Raw genomic sequence first — 17,645 nt, forward strand, 5'->3', positions numbered from 1 at the left:
GGGCTTTGGTCCCCTTCCATCCCCATCTTTCCTCTCAGGGGTCTGGGTATCAGAAGAGAAAGTGGTCTCTACTAAAGTCTGAGGGAAACAAAGACATTAGCACATCAGACTTTTCTTTGTCCTACATCACAGTGGTTCTCCCCACGTCCAGTAAAGGTGGGAGATTCTCCCTGGTTCTCCTTTTGTTAGTAATGTATTTATAAAACTAATAACAACAGGAGGGACAGGGAGAATCTCCCACCTTTATCATAGGTCACAAACAAATGTTAAGAGGGCTGAAAAAGTTTCCTGAAACCTTCCATGGAAGGTCACAAACCAAACCAGTTACCTTGGGGGTCAGGGCTTCGATAGCCAAGATAACAGTCCTATCTGCAACCTGGGGTCTCAGGGCTCTCATAACGATCCCAACAGTGTCTGACTTCATTTTCCAGCTCTACCAGCATCCACCTTTGAAATGTCCGAACACCCATCAATAGCTCCCAAAAAAATGGGGCGACGGAGGAAAGATGTTCCTGTTTTTAAACCTCCCTATGCAGATTACAAGAGGTCCCAGCCATCTTGGCACTCAGGGCTTTTGTAGCCCAGAGAACGGTCCTAACGTGATGACGTCATTTTCAGGCTCTTTCAGGATCAAATTTTGAAACTTCCAAATATCCATCAACAGCTCGCAAAGGAAAGGTGTGAGGGCAGAAAGATGTTCCTGGCCTGATACCTCCTCAGGAAGGCTACAAGCACTCCAGTAACCTTTGAGATCTGAGCTTTCCTAGCTAGAGAACTATCCTCACATTTCATTTCCCAGCTCTACCAGCGTCCACCTGTGAAATTGCTAATGGCACAGTACTAGCTCCAAAACAAAAGGTGCGAGGGTGGAAAGATGTTCCTGGCCTGAAACCTCCACGGGTGGCCAACATATAGATCCAGTACCCTTGGGGCTCAAGCCAATCCTACCCACGGGAAGGGTCCTAACATTTCTTGACGTGATTTTCAGGTTCTACCAGCGTCCACATTACAAAATGCTAAATGCCCAGCCATAGATCCACAACACTTTTTGAGGGCTGAAACACCTTCTAGGCCTGAAACCTGCTGAGGTAGCCAACTAGCAGCCCCAGTAGCCTTGTGGATCAGGGCTTTCAATGAGAAGGGAAATGTCCTAAACTCTGCCTGAAATAATTTTCCACCTCTACCAGTGTCAACCTTCAAAACTGCTAAAAATGTCCAGTAACAGATCCCAAGCAAAAGGTGTGAGAGTATGAAAGATGTTTCTGGCCTGAAACCTCCCTTGGTAGCCTAATAACCACCAGGAACCTTGAAACTCAGGGCATTTCCTAGGCATGAGAACGATCCTGATGTCATTTTTGGCTCTACCTGCACACACTTTCCAACTTCTAAATGAACAGCAATAGATCCTTAACAAAAGCTTTGAAGGATGAAAGATGTTCCTGGCCTGAAACCTCCCCAGGTAGCCCATGAGCAGTCCCAATATCCTTAGGGCTCAGAGCTTTCATAGAAAACAGAATCGTCCTAACAGTGTCTGACATCATTTTCGAGCTCTACCATCATCCAGGTTAGAAACTGCAAAACATCCAGTAAAAAATCCCCCCCAAAAAATATTGGAGGACTGAAAGATATTTCTGCCTTGAAACCTCAGTAGGTAGCCCACTAGGAGCTCCAGTAACCTTGAGACTCTGGTCTGTCCTTACCAAGGTACGGTCCTAACAGTGCCTGACATCATTTTTGGGCTTTACCAGTGTCCATCTTTGAAACAGCTAAACATCCAGTGATAGCTCACAAATTAAAGGCTCAAAAGGTGACTGATGTTCCTGGCCTGAAACCTGACTATGTAGCCCACAACCAGCCCCAGTACCCTCTGGGATCAGGGTTTTCCTTGTCAAGGGAACATTCATAAAAACCTGATGTCATTACCTTGCTCTAACAGAGTCCAGCTTCAGAAATGCTAAACATCTAGCTATAGCTCCCAATGTAAAGGTACAAGGGCCTAAAGGTCTTCTTGGGCAGAAACATCCCCAGGTAGCCCAAAAGATGTACCAGTGACGTTGGGGCTCAGGGATTTTATAGACAATGGAATGGTCATAAAAATGCAAGACATCAGTATTTAACTCTACCAGCTTCTAGTTTTACAACTGCTATACATCCAGCAATGGCTCCCAAACAAAGGTTGGGAGGGTCTAGTAATCTTCCTGGCCTGAAACAGCCCAAGGTTGCACACTAGCAGACCCAGTAACCTTAGGGCTCAGGGTTGTCATAGACAAAGGGAAATATCCTGACTGTGTCATTTTCTGGCTCTACCAGCGACCACCTTTGAACATGTTGAATGTACAGCAATCCATCCCAAGCAAAAGGTGTGAGCAATGAAAGACGTCTGTGGACTAAAACCTCTCCAGGTAGCCCAGTAGCATCCCCATTAACATGGGTGTCAGGGCTTTCGTCATGGGAGTGGCTATAATTCTGCCTGACATCATTTTTGGATTTAAGAGTGCCCACCTTCAAAACTGCTAAATGTCCAGCAGAATAAACCAAACAAAAGGTAAGAGGGCTGAAAGATGTTCTTGGACTGAATCCTCCACAGGCATTGCACTAGGAGTACCATTAATCTTGGAGCTCAGGGCATTCCTGGCCACGAGAATGATCCTAACAATTCTTGACATCATTTTCACCCTCTACCTTCATCAACCTTTGAACATGCTAACCATCTAGCAATAGAGTCCCAGGTTCTTTAACACCTATTGCGGTCATTTTGTTAGAAGCACCACAATTTGGAGAGCCACCAGCAAGTGCACATGAACCATTAAAAAAATGGGGCTTCACTTAAACAGACTTTGACAAACTCTGGGATTTGATGAACAGGAACATGAAGAAAATTTCCAATCAGAAGAGGTATTCTTCTCCTGACCATGTTTTGGCTGGGGTGAAGTTAATTTTAATGTTGTTTGTGTCTATAGATCTGAGGTTTGTATTTGTAAGCAAAAAAGTCTAAATAAACATGTGTGCTCCCTGCTGAGCAGGGCTTGCACGGCATCAAGGGCTTTTGTCTAATTCTGCTCCAGAAATGAGTCACCTGGGAGTGCACAAGTGCCTGGAAGGGAACAGAACAGGCCCAGCTGACCATAACTGACCAAAGGGATCATCCATACTGTATGACTACAGGAGTGAGCCCAACGTTGTGTTGTACTTGTTGTCTACAAAGCTGGCCTGATTTCCACCAGGAGAGAGTTAATGCTCAGGTGACAACTGAGGCTGATGGGGGGAGGATCGTACAGATCTAGAACATGTGTTTTTGGCGACTGTCCAGATTAGGAATAGCTCTGAGCTATACAGCCTGAGCTCTGCTGTTTGGAGAGAACCTGCATTGTGCATCACCAGTTTTGTATATTTTCCTACAAATTCCTACTGTTGTTTCTCTCTCTCTGGTCTCCCAATCAACTGTCCTTATCCCAAACCGTGAGGTTTTTTCAGTTTTCTCCTCCCTTCACCCCGCCCCAATCCACTCCCAAACCCCCCACCCTTTACACAGACTCTTAGAGAGACAGTGGCATGTGTGGTACTCAGATCTTGGCTGGGGTGAAACCATGACAAAAGTTTCCAGCACAAACCCTGCACATCAAGGCAGCTCAGACATGATGAGTGGAGAACAGGCCACAAGGAGAAGAATTTGGGCATTGCAGGGGATGCCATAGCAGTCAGAGGTGCTGAACAGGAATCTGCCTATGAGCACATTGTCCTGCACTGGGAGGAGCGTGGCCACACAGACAAGGGCCCTTCTTGTCCATGTGGACGCAGCACTGGTGAGGCCATGTCTGGAGCAGTCAGTCCCAGTGTGGGGCTCGCTGGTCTGGTAGAAGAGTGAAGAAAACTCATGAGGACAGAGAAAGTCTGCCAAGAAATACTTAGGGGTCTTGTGTGGAGAGGCTGAGAGACCCAGGGTTCTTTAGCCTGGGGAAGGGGACACTGAGGGAAGCCCTCTTTGTGCTGCAGAGAAAAAACACAAGAAATTAAATCACGGAAACTGCCACCTTGAAGGTCAGAGATGATGAGAAAATAAAGACCAGCCCTTCTGAGGGTAGTGCTGTGATGTAAAATGTCCCTCTGAGGAAGTGTGGATGGGCTGGTGGCTTTGTGATGGTGGAAACATCTGGCAAGGAGGGAGAGACAGCAGTACAGGCAGGGACATGGTGAGGTGAGATCAAGGAGGGAAAGGGTGTTGGGTAACTGCAGCCTCCAGGGAAATAGGCACAGGCTCGAGGCAGTGCTGGATGGGCTGTGGTGCAGATAGCCAAGGGTGCTGGCCAGGCTGAAAGGGCCTGATAGAAATGAGGTCTTTGCCCCCTTGGCTATGGCTGATGTTCAAGCTTCAAACGTCTCAGAGGAGACACACTGACTGTTCTCACAGCCATGGAGCATCATTGCCTCCATGCACTCACCCAAGGGGAGGACATCATGTGTCATAACCCTGTCCTTCCCTTGGAGTCACACAAAGGAAGAGCCCTGAGACACAGGTGAGGGTCAGGATCTCCCTGCCCAGGGGCTGGGGGTCAGCACTTGGCATTGCTGCTTCATCAGACCAAGCCAGGGTGTCCTCAGCATCAGAGCTGCCTGTGCTTTGCCTGTGTTTGTCCTCATAGCCTCCAGTTGTCTGGTCTAATGAGCCCATGGGGAGGCTTTGTCAGGAATGGCTCCCAGTGGGGACTGTTAGTGCTTCAAGGTACTTTGCCTTTACTGCTGATTTAACTTCTTGATTGGTTTCTTCACTCTCTTCTTGGTATCTGATGTCTGTGGACTCAGAAGTAAAGACACCATGGGGCTCATTATCATCCAGAAAGCCCTTACAAGCATGTCTCTTCAAGTCACTTTCATTAAAAAAATCAAAAGGACTGCCTCTCCCTGTTCTATTACATATGGAAAAGGTCCTTTTGGGGACGAGCCTTTCCTGCTGGCTGAGGGTACCATTGGCTGTATGGGGCTCTGATTGGAGCTCTCCAGGTTTCAGCCCTTTCAGGAAGGTCTGTCTTTTTTGATCTATATGTTTTTTTCTAGATTGTAGTTTCCACTTCACCCAACTGCAGAGCAGAGCTTTGTAGATTTGTTTATCCTGATTTTGTTCTTGTGAAACATGAAGAAATGCCCAAATGCTCACCTACACCCCTTCCTTTCACGGGGGGAAAGAGTCCCCTCCCTGTCCCTGCCTGGGTGTCCTGTCTCCTGAGGAGAGAAGGAAAGGTGATTCTCTTGGTCAGCTCTGGTTTGATCAGGAGAAATGACTCTGCTGGACAAAAGGATTTCTCCCCAGACAAGGGAGGGAACATCAGAGATGAGATCATAGAGTGATCCCCATGAGGCCTGTGACACCAGGAAGGATCCTAGAAGAACTGGTCTTCTCCTGCTGAGCTGGGCTGGACTCCTGGGATGGAGGGAGCTCCTGGTACCTGCAGTGCTTCAGAGAGACAGCTCTGCCCAGGAGCAGCTCCTCTGCCAAGCACACAGGGCTGGGGACACTGCCTGTAGGCACCAAGGAGAGACCTGTGAGGCTGAGAGAGCTGATGGATGCTGAGAGCTCACTGGAGGAGAAAGGTAAAAAGACTTTGCTTTGAATTTTCTGCTCTTGTGGACTGGCTGGGAAGTGGAAACTGAGGTTTTCTTGATAACTTTGCAGAAGGCAGTGCAAACTCTTTTGTCATTAGGACTTGTCAGAGCTTCTCCTGAGCCCTACACACACAGAGGTTCCCAGGGCAGAGCCCTGGTGCCAGGACGGGTCTGCAGAGCTCAGCTGAGCACAAGGAAGATGAGCACAAGGATGAGGTCTGTGAGCAAAGAGCGTGAGGTGACACGGGCAAGAGGAGCATCTCCAGGGACAGCTGCAGGCAGCAGAGACATTGTCAGGGATGGAGAAGTAGCTGCTCCCAGAAATGTCATGATAGTGGGGTTTTGGTAACTCCCTTACATCCCCCACAGTGCTGACGCTAGCCCACAGTGACCCCCTGGTTTCTGCCACCCAGAAGACTCTGACCACAAAGTTCCAGGGTTTCAGGATGAGCCCTTTTTTTTGTAGCCAGAACCCGAGTGAAGAGAAACCCCTGAGTGCCTGTCTGTCTGTCCCTCTCCTTCCAGCCTTAGCTGCAACATTTACTGCATTTTCTTCTCCTGCCCTTGGTTCCTTTGTCTCACCCTTACCTGGGCCTCTGGGCACAACCATTGATGGGGCTGGCACTGAGCTGACCCTCACTGCAGGGGTCCCATCTGTAGGACTGAGGACTTCCCGGAGGCTCCCGCAGGGCTGCCGGCTGCCTCCTACAATGAGTAGCCCCATGCAGGAGTCATCTCAACACTGAGGCCATGGCAATGCAGCTCATCACCTGTGTGTGGGCAGCTGCAATGAGCCCTGTGTGTCCCTGGCTGGGAGCGGGGAGCTGAGATCCTCCTTGGGTAGGATGAAACCGCAGGAGGGCTTTGGAGCTCTGCCCTGGGAGACTGGATTCCTCAGCTCTCTGTGGGGTCCAGTTTCTTGTACAGGGAACACCAGGGTGTGATCAAAGAGCATCCAGCACAGGGCAGCTGAGAGCAGGGCTGATGGACAGAGCAGCTCTCCCCACTCTGCACTCAGGGGAAGGTTTCACTGGCACTGCAGCAGCAATGTCAGGGAGTTCTGACAGAAGAAACACTCCTCAGTTGCAGTGAGGAGAAAACCAAAGCTCCAAAGCTCTGCTCTGCTGTCGGGTGAAACTGGAATGACAGTGCTGAAAAGCTCATTCCTATTGACAGGGGATTTAGTCTGAGATCATGCCATCCTTTTTACTTACTGCTGCAAGGCAGGACTGAGTTCTCCAGAGCCCACAGCTGACCCTTCTCCCAACAGTGGCATGCTGGAGCTAGACTTCCCAACAGGGACCTGCCAAAACTCTTCTTGAATACAGCAAGTTGATCTGAGAGTATTCCCTAAGAATTTGAAGATGTTTTCCTCAAAGAAGAGGCCTCTCATGAAGCCTCATTGAATCATTAATTTCTCACTGCTTATCTTTCCTTGGACAGATCTCCACACTTGACAGCAGCAGATGTCCAACAGCAGCTCCATCAGCCAGTTCCTCCTCCTGCCCTTTGCAGACACACGGGAGCTGCAGCTCCTGCACTTCTGCCTCTTCCTGGGAATCTACCTGGCTGCTCTCCTGGGCAATGGCCTCATCATCATCACCATAGCCTGTGACCACCACCTCCACACCCCCATGTACTTCTTCCTCCTCAAACTCTCTGTTACTAATCTTGGCTGCATCTCTACCACTGTTCCCAAATCCATGGCCAATTCCTTGTGGGACACCAGGGCCATTTCCTACACAGGATGTGTGGCTCAACTCTTTTTCTTTGTATTTTTGATCGTCACAGAGTTCTGCCTCCTCACTGTCATGGCCTATGACCGCTACATTGCCATCTGCCTCCCCCTGCACTATGGGACCCTCCTGGGCAGCAGAGCTTGTGTCCACATGGCAGCAGCTGCCTGGGGCTGTGGGTTTCTGAATTCTGTGCTGCATACAGTCAATACATTTTCGCTGCCCCTCTTCCATGGCAATGCTGTTGACCAGTTCTTCTGTGAAATCCCCCAGATCCTCAAGCTCTCCTGCTCAGACACCTATGTCAGAGAAATTGGACTCACTGTGGTCAGCACCTTTTTAGCTTCCGGCTGTTTTGTGTTCATTGTGGTGTCCTATGTGCAGATCTTCAGGGCTGTACTGAGGATCCCCTTGGAGCAGGGTCGGCACAAAGCCTTTTTGACATGCCTTCCTCACCTGGCTGTGGTCTCCCTGTTTGTCAGCACTGCCATGTTTGCCTACCTGAAGCCCCCCTCCATCTCCTTACCATTTTCAGACCTCGTTGGGACATTTTTTACTCGCTGTTCCCGCCAGGATTGAACGCGCTCATCTACAGCATGAGGAACCAGGAGATCAAGGATGCCATGTGGAAACTGATGACTGCGTGTTTCTAAACTGTAACAAACTGCTCATCTTCTGCATATGGCTGGCCATGCATGTCATGTTAGTACCACTGTGTATTTATAGGGTTTTTAGTAATTGGTTTGTTTTTTCTTATTTCTAGTGTCTCTAAGCTGTAACATGTTGCACATTCATCCCTGTCCTAATGCAGTATCTCCTGGTCTTGTGTGACCAGACACTGCGTAATGACCAGTTGTGCTCTCTTTGTATCACATCTGCCTGCAAACAGCCACAATTTTTTTGTTTCTTTGAAATTATAAAAAAGCACATCATAATTGTACTGTAATTTTTTATAATTGAGTTGTACCAATGGCAGGAGAAGAAATACTCACCTTCCCCTGTAGCTGCATTAGCATTAGTCTGTCTCTTTCATCTCCCTCGTCATTCAGGTGTTTCCACCTCTCCTGATGCAGTGGCCATGCCTAAGGACATCTTTTCAGCAAACTAGACAGATGTTTGCACTTCACTTTGCTCATTGGTTTCCATATCTGCTTGCTCGTGGTCATTCAGATGCCTTTCAACTCTCTGGTTTCTGCTTTCAGCTTCACAGGGTTAGAAAATGTCCCATCCCTCAGAAGTCTAATGAACTGTTCTGTCAGAAGTGCAGTGTGTTGATAAATGACCTTTCTATGTATCTGATTCAAACTGTTCTGGGAGAGAATGTCCTCTGAAAGTTGACCCCCTTCACACGCTGCTTGGCCGTAGCAGGCAGCTGAGGAGAGAGATTTCATGGTCATTAAACTGCATCATGTTTAACAGCTGTTTGTTGTCAGAAAAATCTGTCCCTGCCTGTGAGCACATATGATTTGAGGAAAAGTGTTGGGACTCCCAGGAGGCCAGTGAGAAACTGCTGGGCTTGGGGAAGAGCAAGGTTCTCCAGACAGGCTTGGATCTGAAGAAACTGCTTTTCCAGATCTCCTTATGAGACAATACCCCTGACAGAACGCTGCTGTCACTTCTATCAACTGAGCCATGACACAAAATACGCATGACGTAAAAAAGGTCCTTCGGGGAAAATCCCTCAAAGTCGTCATCACCAGGACCTAACAGAAATACAAGTTGTTGTAAAAGGCTGAGTTTTTTAAATGACAATGAGTTGGAGAGACATGCTTGTAAGGGCTTTCTGACATCAAAAATGACATCAGGATTGTTCTCATGCCTAGGAAATGCCCTGAGTTTCAAGGTTCCTGGTGGTTATTAGGCTACCAAGGGAGGTTTCAGGCCAGGAACATCTTTCCACCCTCGCACCTTTTGTTTTGGAGCTAGTACTGTGCCATTAGCAATTTCACAGGTGGACGCTGGTGGAGCTGGGAAATGAAATGTGAGGATCGTTCTCCTAGGAAAGCTCAGACATCAAAGGTTACTGGAGTGCTTGTACTCTTCCTGGGGAGGTATCAGGCCAGGAACATCTTTCTGCCCTCACACCTTTCCTTTGCGAGCTGTTGATGTATATTTGGAAGTTTCAAAATTCGATCCTGAAAGAGCCTGAAAATGACGTCATCATGTTAGGACCGTTCTCTGGGCTACAAAAGCCCTGAGTGCCAAGATGACTGGGACCTCTTGTAATCTGCATAGGGAGGTTTAAAAACAGGAACATCTTTCCTCCGTCGCCCCATTTTTTTGGGAGCTATTGATGGGTGTTCGGACATTTCAAAGGTGGATGCTGGTAGAGCTGGAAAATGAAGTCAGACACTGTTGGGATCGTTATGAGAGCCCTGAGACCCCAGGTTGCAGATAGGACTGTTATCTTGGCTATCGAAGCCCTGACCCCCAAGGTAACTGGTTTGGTTTGTGACCTTCCATGGAAGGTTTCAGGAAACTTTTTCAGCCCTCTTAACATTTGTTTGTGACCTATGATAAAGGTGGGAGATTCTCCCTGTCCCTCCTGTTGTTATTAGTTTTATAAATACATTACTAACAAAAGGAGAACCAGGGAGAATCTCCCACCTTTACTGGACGTGGGGAGAACCACTGTGATGTAGGACAAAGAAAAGTCTGATGTGCTAATGTCTTTGTTTCCCTCAGACTTTAGTAGAGACCACTTTCTCTTCTGATACCCAGACCCCTGAGAGGAAAGATGGGGATGGAAGGGGACCAAAGCCCCCAGAATCCCAGGGGAATTCGTAAGTGGCCTGCTCAGCCACTTAGATCCACACAAGTCAATGGCTCCGGAGGGGATACACCTGAGTGTCCTGAGGGAGCTGGTGGAAGTGCTCTCCAAGCCACTTTCCCTTATTTACCTACATGCCTGTCTGACCGCGGTGGTTCCGCCTGACTGGAAGCTGGTACATGTGACACCCATCTACAAGAAGGGTCAGAAGGAGGTCCCCGGGAACTGCAGGCCTGTCAGCCTGACCTCGGTGCTGGGGAACAAATCATCTTGAGTGTCATCATGCAACACTTGCAGGACAATCAGGCCCAGTCATCAGGGGTTTAGCAAAGGCAGATCGTGCTTGACCAACCTGATCTCCTTCTATGACAAGGTGACCTGCTTAGTGGATGAAGGGAAGGCTGTGGATGTGGTCTACCTGGACTGTCTACCTTGACTCTGTCTCCCACAGCATCCTGCTGGAGAAGCTAGCTGCTCATGGATTAGATGGGTATACTCATATCTGGGTGAGAAACTTCCTGAGGGCTGGGCCCAAAGTGATGTGGTGAATGGAGTCAAATACAGCTGGCGGCAGGTCACAAGTGGTGTTCCCCAGGGCTAAGTGCTGGGACTCTTTGACATCTTTATCAATGATGTGGATGAGGGGATCAAGTGAACCCTCAGTAAGTTGGCAGATGACACCAAATTGTGTGGGAATGTTGACCTTCTGGAAGGCAGGAAGGCTCTGCAGAGCAACCTGGACAGGCTGGATCGTTGGGCAGAAGGCAGTTTTATGGGGTTCAACAAGGAGAAGTGCTGAGTCCTTCACTTTGGTCACAACAAACCCAAGCAACACTACAGGCCAGGGGCAGAGTGGCTGGAGAGTTCCCTGGAGGAAAAGGACCTGGCTGAACATGAGCCAGCACTGTGCCCAGGTGACCAAGAAGGCCAAGAGTCTGGATCAGGAATGGTCTGACTAGCAGGAGAATGGAAGTGATTGTTCCATCATATTCATGTCTGGTGAGGCCACACCTTGAGTACTGTGTCCACTTTTGGGCCCCTCACTACAAGAATGAACTTACGATGCTGGAGCATGTCCAGAGAAGGGCAACGAATCTGGTGAAGGGTTTGGAGCACAAGACCTATGAGGAGTGGCTGAGGAAATTTGGGCTTTTTAGTCTTGAGAGAAGGAGACTTGGGGAAGACCTTGTAGCTCTCTATAACCACCATCAAGGAGGATGTAGAGAGGTTGGGGTCAGTCTCTTATATTAGGTGCAGTACCTGGCATGGTGGGAAAGCATTGCCATTCCAGACAAGTAGACGAGTGATTCAGGTGCTTGTAAATTTTTATAAATGTCAGGAGAAATGAAAGAAAAACAGATTTGTGCACATTTGAAGGGACACATGATGCAAAGAGAGCACAGCTCATCATTAAAAAATGTCTTGGTCACAGAAAACCAGGAGATACTGAATTAGGAATGGGATGAACATGCACCATGTTATTATAGCTTAGACAATCTAGAAGGAAAAAAAAAAAACAACTAAAAGCCCTACTAAGTAGAAACTGCCACCATGAGACCGCACCTGGAATGTTATGTGCAGTTCTGAGCCCCTCAGTTCAAGAAGGACAGAGAATTCCTTGAAAGAGTCCAGGGCAGGGCCACCAAGTTGGACGAGAGTATAACCTGACAATGACACAGACACTGTTAGGACTGTTCCCTTGCAAAGTAAAGCCCTGATCCCCAAGGTTACTGGTGCTGCTACTGGGCTACTGGGGAGGTTTTAGGTCAGGAATACCTTTCATCTCGTCACCTTTTGTTTGGGAGATATTGCTATAGGTTCAGGAGTTTTGAAATTGGAGACTGGTAGAGCACAAAAATGATGCCAGCCCCTGTGAGGACCATTCCTGTGGCTAGCAATGCCCTGATCCTAAGGTTTCAAGGGCTGATAGTGGGCTACCTGGGAATGTTTCTGACCAGGAACATCTTTCAGCTCTTGCACATGTCTTTAGGGAGTTTTCATGGGACATTTATCAGTTTTGAAGATGGATGCTGGTAGAGCCCAAAAATGACATCAGGCACTCTTAGGACCATTCAGTGATCTTTGAAAGCCATGAGCCCCAAGGCTACTGGGTGTACTAGTGGGCTACAGTGGGAGGTTTCCAGCCAGGAAGATTATTACGCTGTTGCAAATGTTGTTTGGGAGCTATTGCTGGATGTTGAGCAGGGTCAAAGGTGGATGCTGGTAGAGTCTGAAAATGACATCATGCACTCTTAGGACCATTCCCTAGGAAAGGAGAGCCCTGAGCCTCGAGGTTACAGGGGCTTCTTGTGTGCTAAGGAGGCAGAGATCAGACCAGGGCGATGGTAGAGCCCAGAAATTACATTGGGCACTCTTAGGACTGTTCTCCAAGCGGGCAAAATCCTGAGCTCCAAGGTTACTAAGGCTGCTAGTTGGCTACCTGGGGAGGTTTTATTCCAAGGAACTTTTTTTCAGCCCTCTCACTTTTTGTTTGGGAGATATTGCTGAATGTTTAGCTGTTTAGAAGACGGACGCTGGTAGAGCCTGTGAATGGCATCAGGCGCTTTTAAAACCATTCCCTTGATAAGGACCCACCTGAGTCCAAATGGAACTGGAGCAGCTAGTGGGCTACCTAGTGATGTTTCAGGGCAGGAAGATCTTTCAGCCCTCAATTTTCTTTTGGAGGTTTTATTGCTGGGCATTTTGCAGTTTCAAAGCTGGACGCTGATAGAGCCTGAAGATGACATCAGGCACTGTTGGCATGATTCTGTTGTCTTTGAAAGGCCTGAGTCCTAAGGGTACTGGAGCTGGGGAGGTTTTAGGCCAGGAACATCTACCAGCACTCAAACCTTTTGATTTGAATCGGTACCTGGATATTTAGCACTTGCTAAGGTGGACACAGGTAGAGCCTGAAAATGATGTCAGGAGACTTTAGGATGGTTCCCTTGCATAGGAATCCCAGAATCATAGAATTGCAGAGTGTTAGGAGTTAGAAGGGATCTCAGAAGATCATCTAGTCCAACCTCCCCTGCCAGAGCAGGATCACCTAGACTGAATCACACAAGAATGCATCCGGGTGGGTTTTGAATGTCTTCAGAGAAGAAGACTTGTATCAATGTATCTTTGTTGCAGAATGGCTTGAGAAGCAAGGCCATGAGCCTGTGGAGCAGCTGTTCAAGCAGTCGCCTCTCTAACTTAGTAAGACCAGGCCCCACGCCGTCTTGGTGAGAACAGAAGGGTCAACAATCGGTCAGCATACTCTTCTGTATCATGCAGCAAGGCCACGGGATGTGGGAGCAGGAGGTGTGATAAGGATTCAGTGCTCCTGGGACTGAGAAAGAGACATGATCCCCAGGCTGCAGGATGGGTAGAGTGTGTAAATGTAACCTTTAGTTAAGAGCCAATTAGAATACAACAAGTATAACCCGTGGAAGGAATAGTATAAAAGGAAGTGTGTGCTTGCAATGAAGTTGAAGTGCTTTATCAATCACATTGATTGGCAGCATTCTTCCCTCTCATCACGACAGTTGTGCTTTGCTTGGACGTCCTGTTGTTACTCCTGAGCACCACACAGGAGTACAGAAGCTAACCTCACTGGTGTAGTTATTAGAATAAATGAGTTAAGCAAGGGTAAATCTTGCCCCTAGGGTGGGTAGAAAAGGTTAACTCTATGCTAGGATGGGAAAGGCAGGTCTGAGAGAAGGATTAGATCCAGCCACAACCAGACTCCTCTCTAAGAAGGAGTTTAGAAAGCAAGGGGGTCCAGTTTGAATCTCCCTGGTTTGAACCCCTATGACAGGCTTTGAGACACCAAGTCTAGTGGATAGTGTCCCTGACCATGGCTGAGGGGTTGGACTGGGTGATCTTCAAAGAGTTGTTTCCAACCAAAACCATTAGATAATTCTGATTCCGTTCTTATCAACTTCTTTCTTCTTGGCACCAAGTTCATGAGCCAAGGTTCAGAGTGAGGAGAACAGTCAAGGGCTGCAAACACAGGTACAAGGAAGGGCATCCTGGCATCACCTGCCTCCCAGCCTCACATCACCCTCAGTGTAGATGGCATGGACCTTGCATCTGTGTCATGGTGTTTTCACTCAGGTCACCAGACCCCTCTGGGACACCCTGGGCTGTCTGCCCCACACCAGCTCTAGGCTTTCCTGGAGGTTTGGTGCTGTGTTTGCCCACTGAATGGAGTTGTCTAGGGCACCCAGGCACCTGGCATGGTACTAGACGGGTTTTTTTGGTTAATTATTTAATGGCATAAAAATGAGAGCTCTGACACAAAAGTCTTCAGTACGGAGATGTGGATGTGCATTATCTTTATAGTGGCTGAGCTTCCTGAATACACTAGAGAGAGAGAGAGAGAGAGAGACCTGGGGCACTCCTTGGTTTTATCATCTCAGGAAGAAGTTTCACAAAGCACTTTCAGGTGCCCTAAAAGTCTGGGGTCACTGTGGGTGGCCAAGGATATCCTCCTTTCCCTCTCGCCCTCAGCTGATGCTCAGGAAGGAGGTGTATTTCTCAGAGACTTTCCATCATACCTTGTAAACACTGGATAGTGTCTTGGACCACCCCTGATACCTCGGTCATCACAAAGTATCTGTATGTGAGCACCTGAGTCCCTGCTGAATAAAGGTAAAGGTCTCAGAGCAGGGCCTCACTCATTGGTAACTCTTTTGTGCTCACCTGGAGCCAACCAGGAGGATTCCCAGCTCCTCTTGGTCTGAGGTCAAAGTGGAGAGCTGAAACTTGCTTCAACCCAAGGGCTTCCTAGTCAGGATGAGATGCTTGCATTGCCTCTGCTGAATCCCTGCTCTGCACAAGGGAAGCAGACCTCTCCCTGACCCTATCTGTGTGTTGTCTTTTTTATGGATAAAGAATATCAGTGTCCAGAAGGAAACTCACACCTTCCATAGAGAACTTCCCTCTGGAAGGACAAGCCATGCTGCCAGAATCAGTCTCTCTCCACTGTGAGTTATTACATCAGGCGATGTTGCAGCATGTTCCCCAGGGGTGACCCTGGTGCCTTTCAGGAGCTGCCAGCCCATGAGACATCTGCAGTGAGCCCAGAGCGGGCAGAGAAAGTGGTGCCTTGGGCTGGTCTGCTGCTGCTGAGCTGGGCTGGGCTCCTGGGGTGGAGGGAGCTCCTGGCAAGCAGGCAGTGCTGAAGAGAGGCAGCTCTGCCAAGAGCAGCTCCTCTGCAAAGCGCAGCAGGGCTGAGGGCACTGCCTGCAGGCTCCAAGGCAGACAGAGAGAGGTTAAAAGCAATCTGGGTGGGAGGATGCCCAGAGCTCACAGAGAAATCTTCATGGCTGTGGACATGTTATGTCTCTGTGTGTAGGGCAACGCACAAGAGAATCCTGAAGGGATGTCCCAGAGCTGGCACATCCAACGGCTGGTGTAGAGCAGAAGGACAAGGATTTGCTGCTTCACTATTAGAAGGACCAAGGATATGACCCGTTCTTTCTCCCGGGGTAGGCTGCAGGGGTAGCCAGGTGTACCCCCGGAGATCTCAGCACTTTCCTGAGCAGCTTTCCTGTGGCCTGGGGGGCTTTGTCCTGGGGAAAGGACTCTGATGCCTGCTAGGTTCAGCTCTCAGCTTCCTGGAGAACCTGCAACAGTACTGGGGGAGAGGTTCTGGGTGTAAGGACCAACCCTCAGCAGGGCAGATGTGTTTTTAGGGCCAAGGTGAGTCCACAGAGCTTGTGATGGGGTTTGTGAGAGATGACAGGAAAAAGCCATGTGACAGGGAAACATCTGCCAAGAGGAAAATCTCCAGGCATCAGGGATAATGTGTGGGAATGAGAGGAAACCAAACCCAGAAATGTTGGTGGTGGGAGAATTCAGGAAACCCTATATCAGCCCTTCCCTTGCAGACACCTTCCTATGAGAAAGCCCTATTCCTCCAAGCAAAACCTCTGCCCTCAGGGTTGTGGGTTCCAAGACATGAACCAACTCATCTGCAGCCAGAGCCCCAGTGCCAGGGCTGACTCCTCACCATACTGAGACCAGAGACCCTGCTCCTCATGGAGCACTCAGCCAGCATCAACCAGGACACCAGCCACAGAGCAGAGGAAAATCCTGGAAAAAGAGGTGTGTGAAGCAGGAGGAGTATCCATGGGACTTGCACTTGAGTTCATTCAGAGAAATCTTACTGTGTTTTCCTCCTAAATAGTGCCCCATGCCTAGAAAGAGGAAATGTCCAACAGCAGCTCCATCAGCCAGTTCCTCCTTGTGGTATTCACAAACACATGGGAGCTGCAGCTCCTGCACTTCTGCCTCTTCCTGGGCATCTACCTGGCTGCTCTCCTGGGCAATGGCCTCATCACCATTGCTGTAGCTTGTGACCACCGCCTCCACTCCCCCATGTACTTCTTCCTCCTCAACCTCTCTATCCTTGACCTGGCTTCCATCTCCACCACCGTTCCCAAATCGATGATCATTTCGCTGTGGGACACCAGGGCCATCTCCTACACAGGATGTGCTGCACAGGCCTTTCTCTTTGTCTTTTTCATTTCAGCTGAGTTTTATCTCCTCACTGTCATGGCCTATGACCGCTACGTTGCCATCTGCCATCCCCTGCACTACAGGACCCTCCTGGGCAGCAGAGCTTGTGTCCACATGGCAGCAGCTGCCTGGATCACTGGATTTCTGAATTCTGTGCTGCACACAGCCAATACATTTTCAATGCCACTCTGCAAGGGCAATGCTGTTGACCAGTTCTTCTGTGAACTCCCACAGATCCTCAAGCTCTCCTGCTCACATTCCTATGCCAGGGAAGTTGGGCCTAATGTACTTAGTGCATGTTTATTCTTTGTGTGTTTTATTGTAATTGTGCTGTCCTATGTGCAGATCTTCAGGGTTGTGCTGAGGATCCCCTTGGAGCAGGGACGGCACAAAGCCTTTTCCACCTGCCTCCCTCACTTGGCCGTGGTCTCCCTTCTTGTCAGCACTGGCATGTTTGCCTACTTTAAGCCCCCCTCCATCTCCTCCCCATTCCTGGACCTGATAGTGACTGTTCTGTACTCAGTGGTGCCTCCAGCAGTGAACCCTCTCATCTACAGCATGAGGAACCAGGAGATCAAAGATGCACTGAAGAAGCTCAAGAAACTGTGGACCTGTTGCTTTGAGTTTCAGGGAGCTAAAAATTTCCCCATCTTCCAGTAGTCTTTCTCAGTGCCTCTTTAGCCAATTCTGTGTTGTGTTTATATGTGTCCTTTCCTCTCTCTCTTTCATGGATGGTCACTGTGGAAGGCCCAGCTCAGCAGGTACTGCTTGCACTTAGCACATCCAGTTTCAGTCTGTGGTTTATGGTTTCCTGGACTGAATCCTATTTAACTTTGGATTCTTGGTAATGAGAGAAATCTCTGTATCTGTGAGCAGGCAGCTCTCTGGGAAAGCAGGTGGGAGTTGGTTCAAAGGACCTCTTGCATCTAGCTGTGCAATTCAGTGAAGTCTGATGTCAGGAAAAGTGATGCCCATCCCAGGTGGCCAGTGAGAGAGATGGTGGTGTTGGGGAGGTGAGGAGAAAGGTTTTTAAT

General features: G+C 48.8%; 1 protein-coding gene across 1 annotated transcript; it reads left to right on the forward strand.

Moving 5' to 3' along the window:
- Window positions 1-16,302: 16,302 nt before the first annotated feature.
- On the forward strand, window positions 16,303-17,271 carry LOC311199084 (olfactory receptor 14A16-like; the record flags this gene model as incomplete). The annotated part of the gene is made up of 1 exon (XM_084273124.1): window positions 16,303-17,271. The coding sequence occupies one exon, from the start codon at window positions 16,303-16,305 to the stop codon at window positions 17,269-17,271; it is 969 nt and encodes a 322-aa protein (XP_084129250.1).
- Between the last annotated feature and the right edge of the window lie 374 nt (window positions 17,272-17,645).

This window comes from Gallinula chloropus (assembly GCF_964237585.1).
Source record: "Gallinula chloropus genome assembly, chromosome: 19".
Taxonomy (NCBI): domain Eukaryota; kingdom Metazoa; phylum Chordata; class Aves; order Gruiformes; family Rallidae; genus Gallinula; species Gallinula chloropus.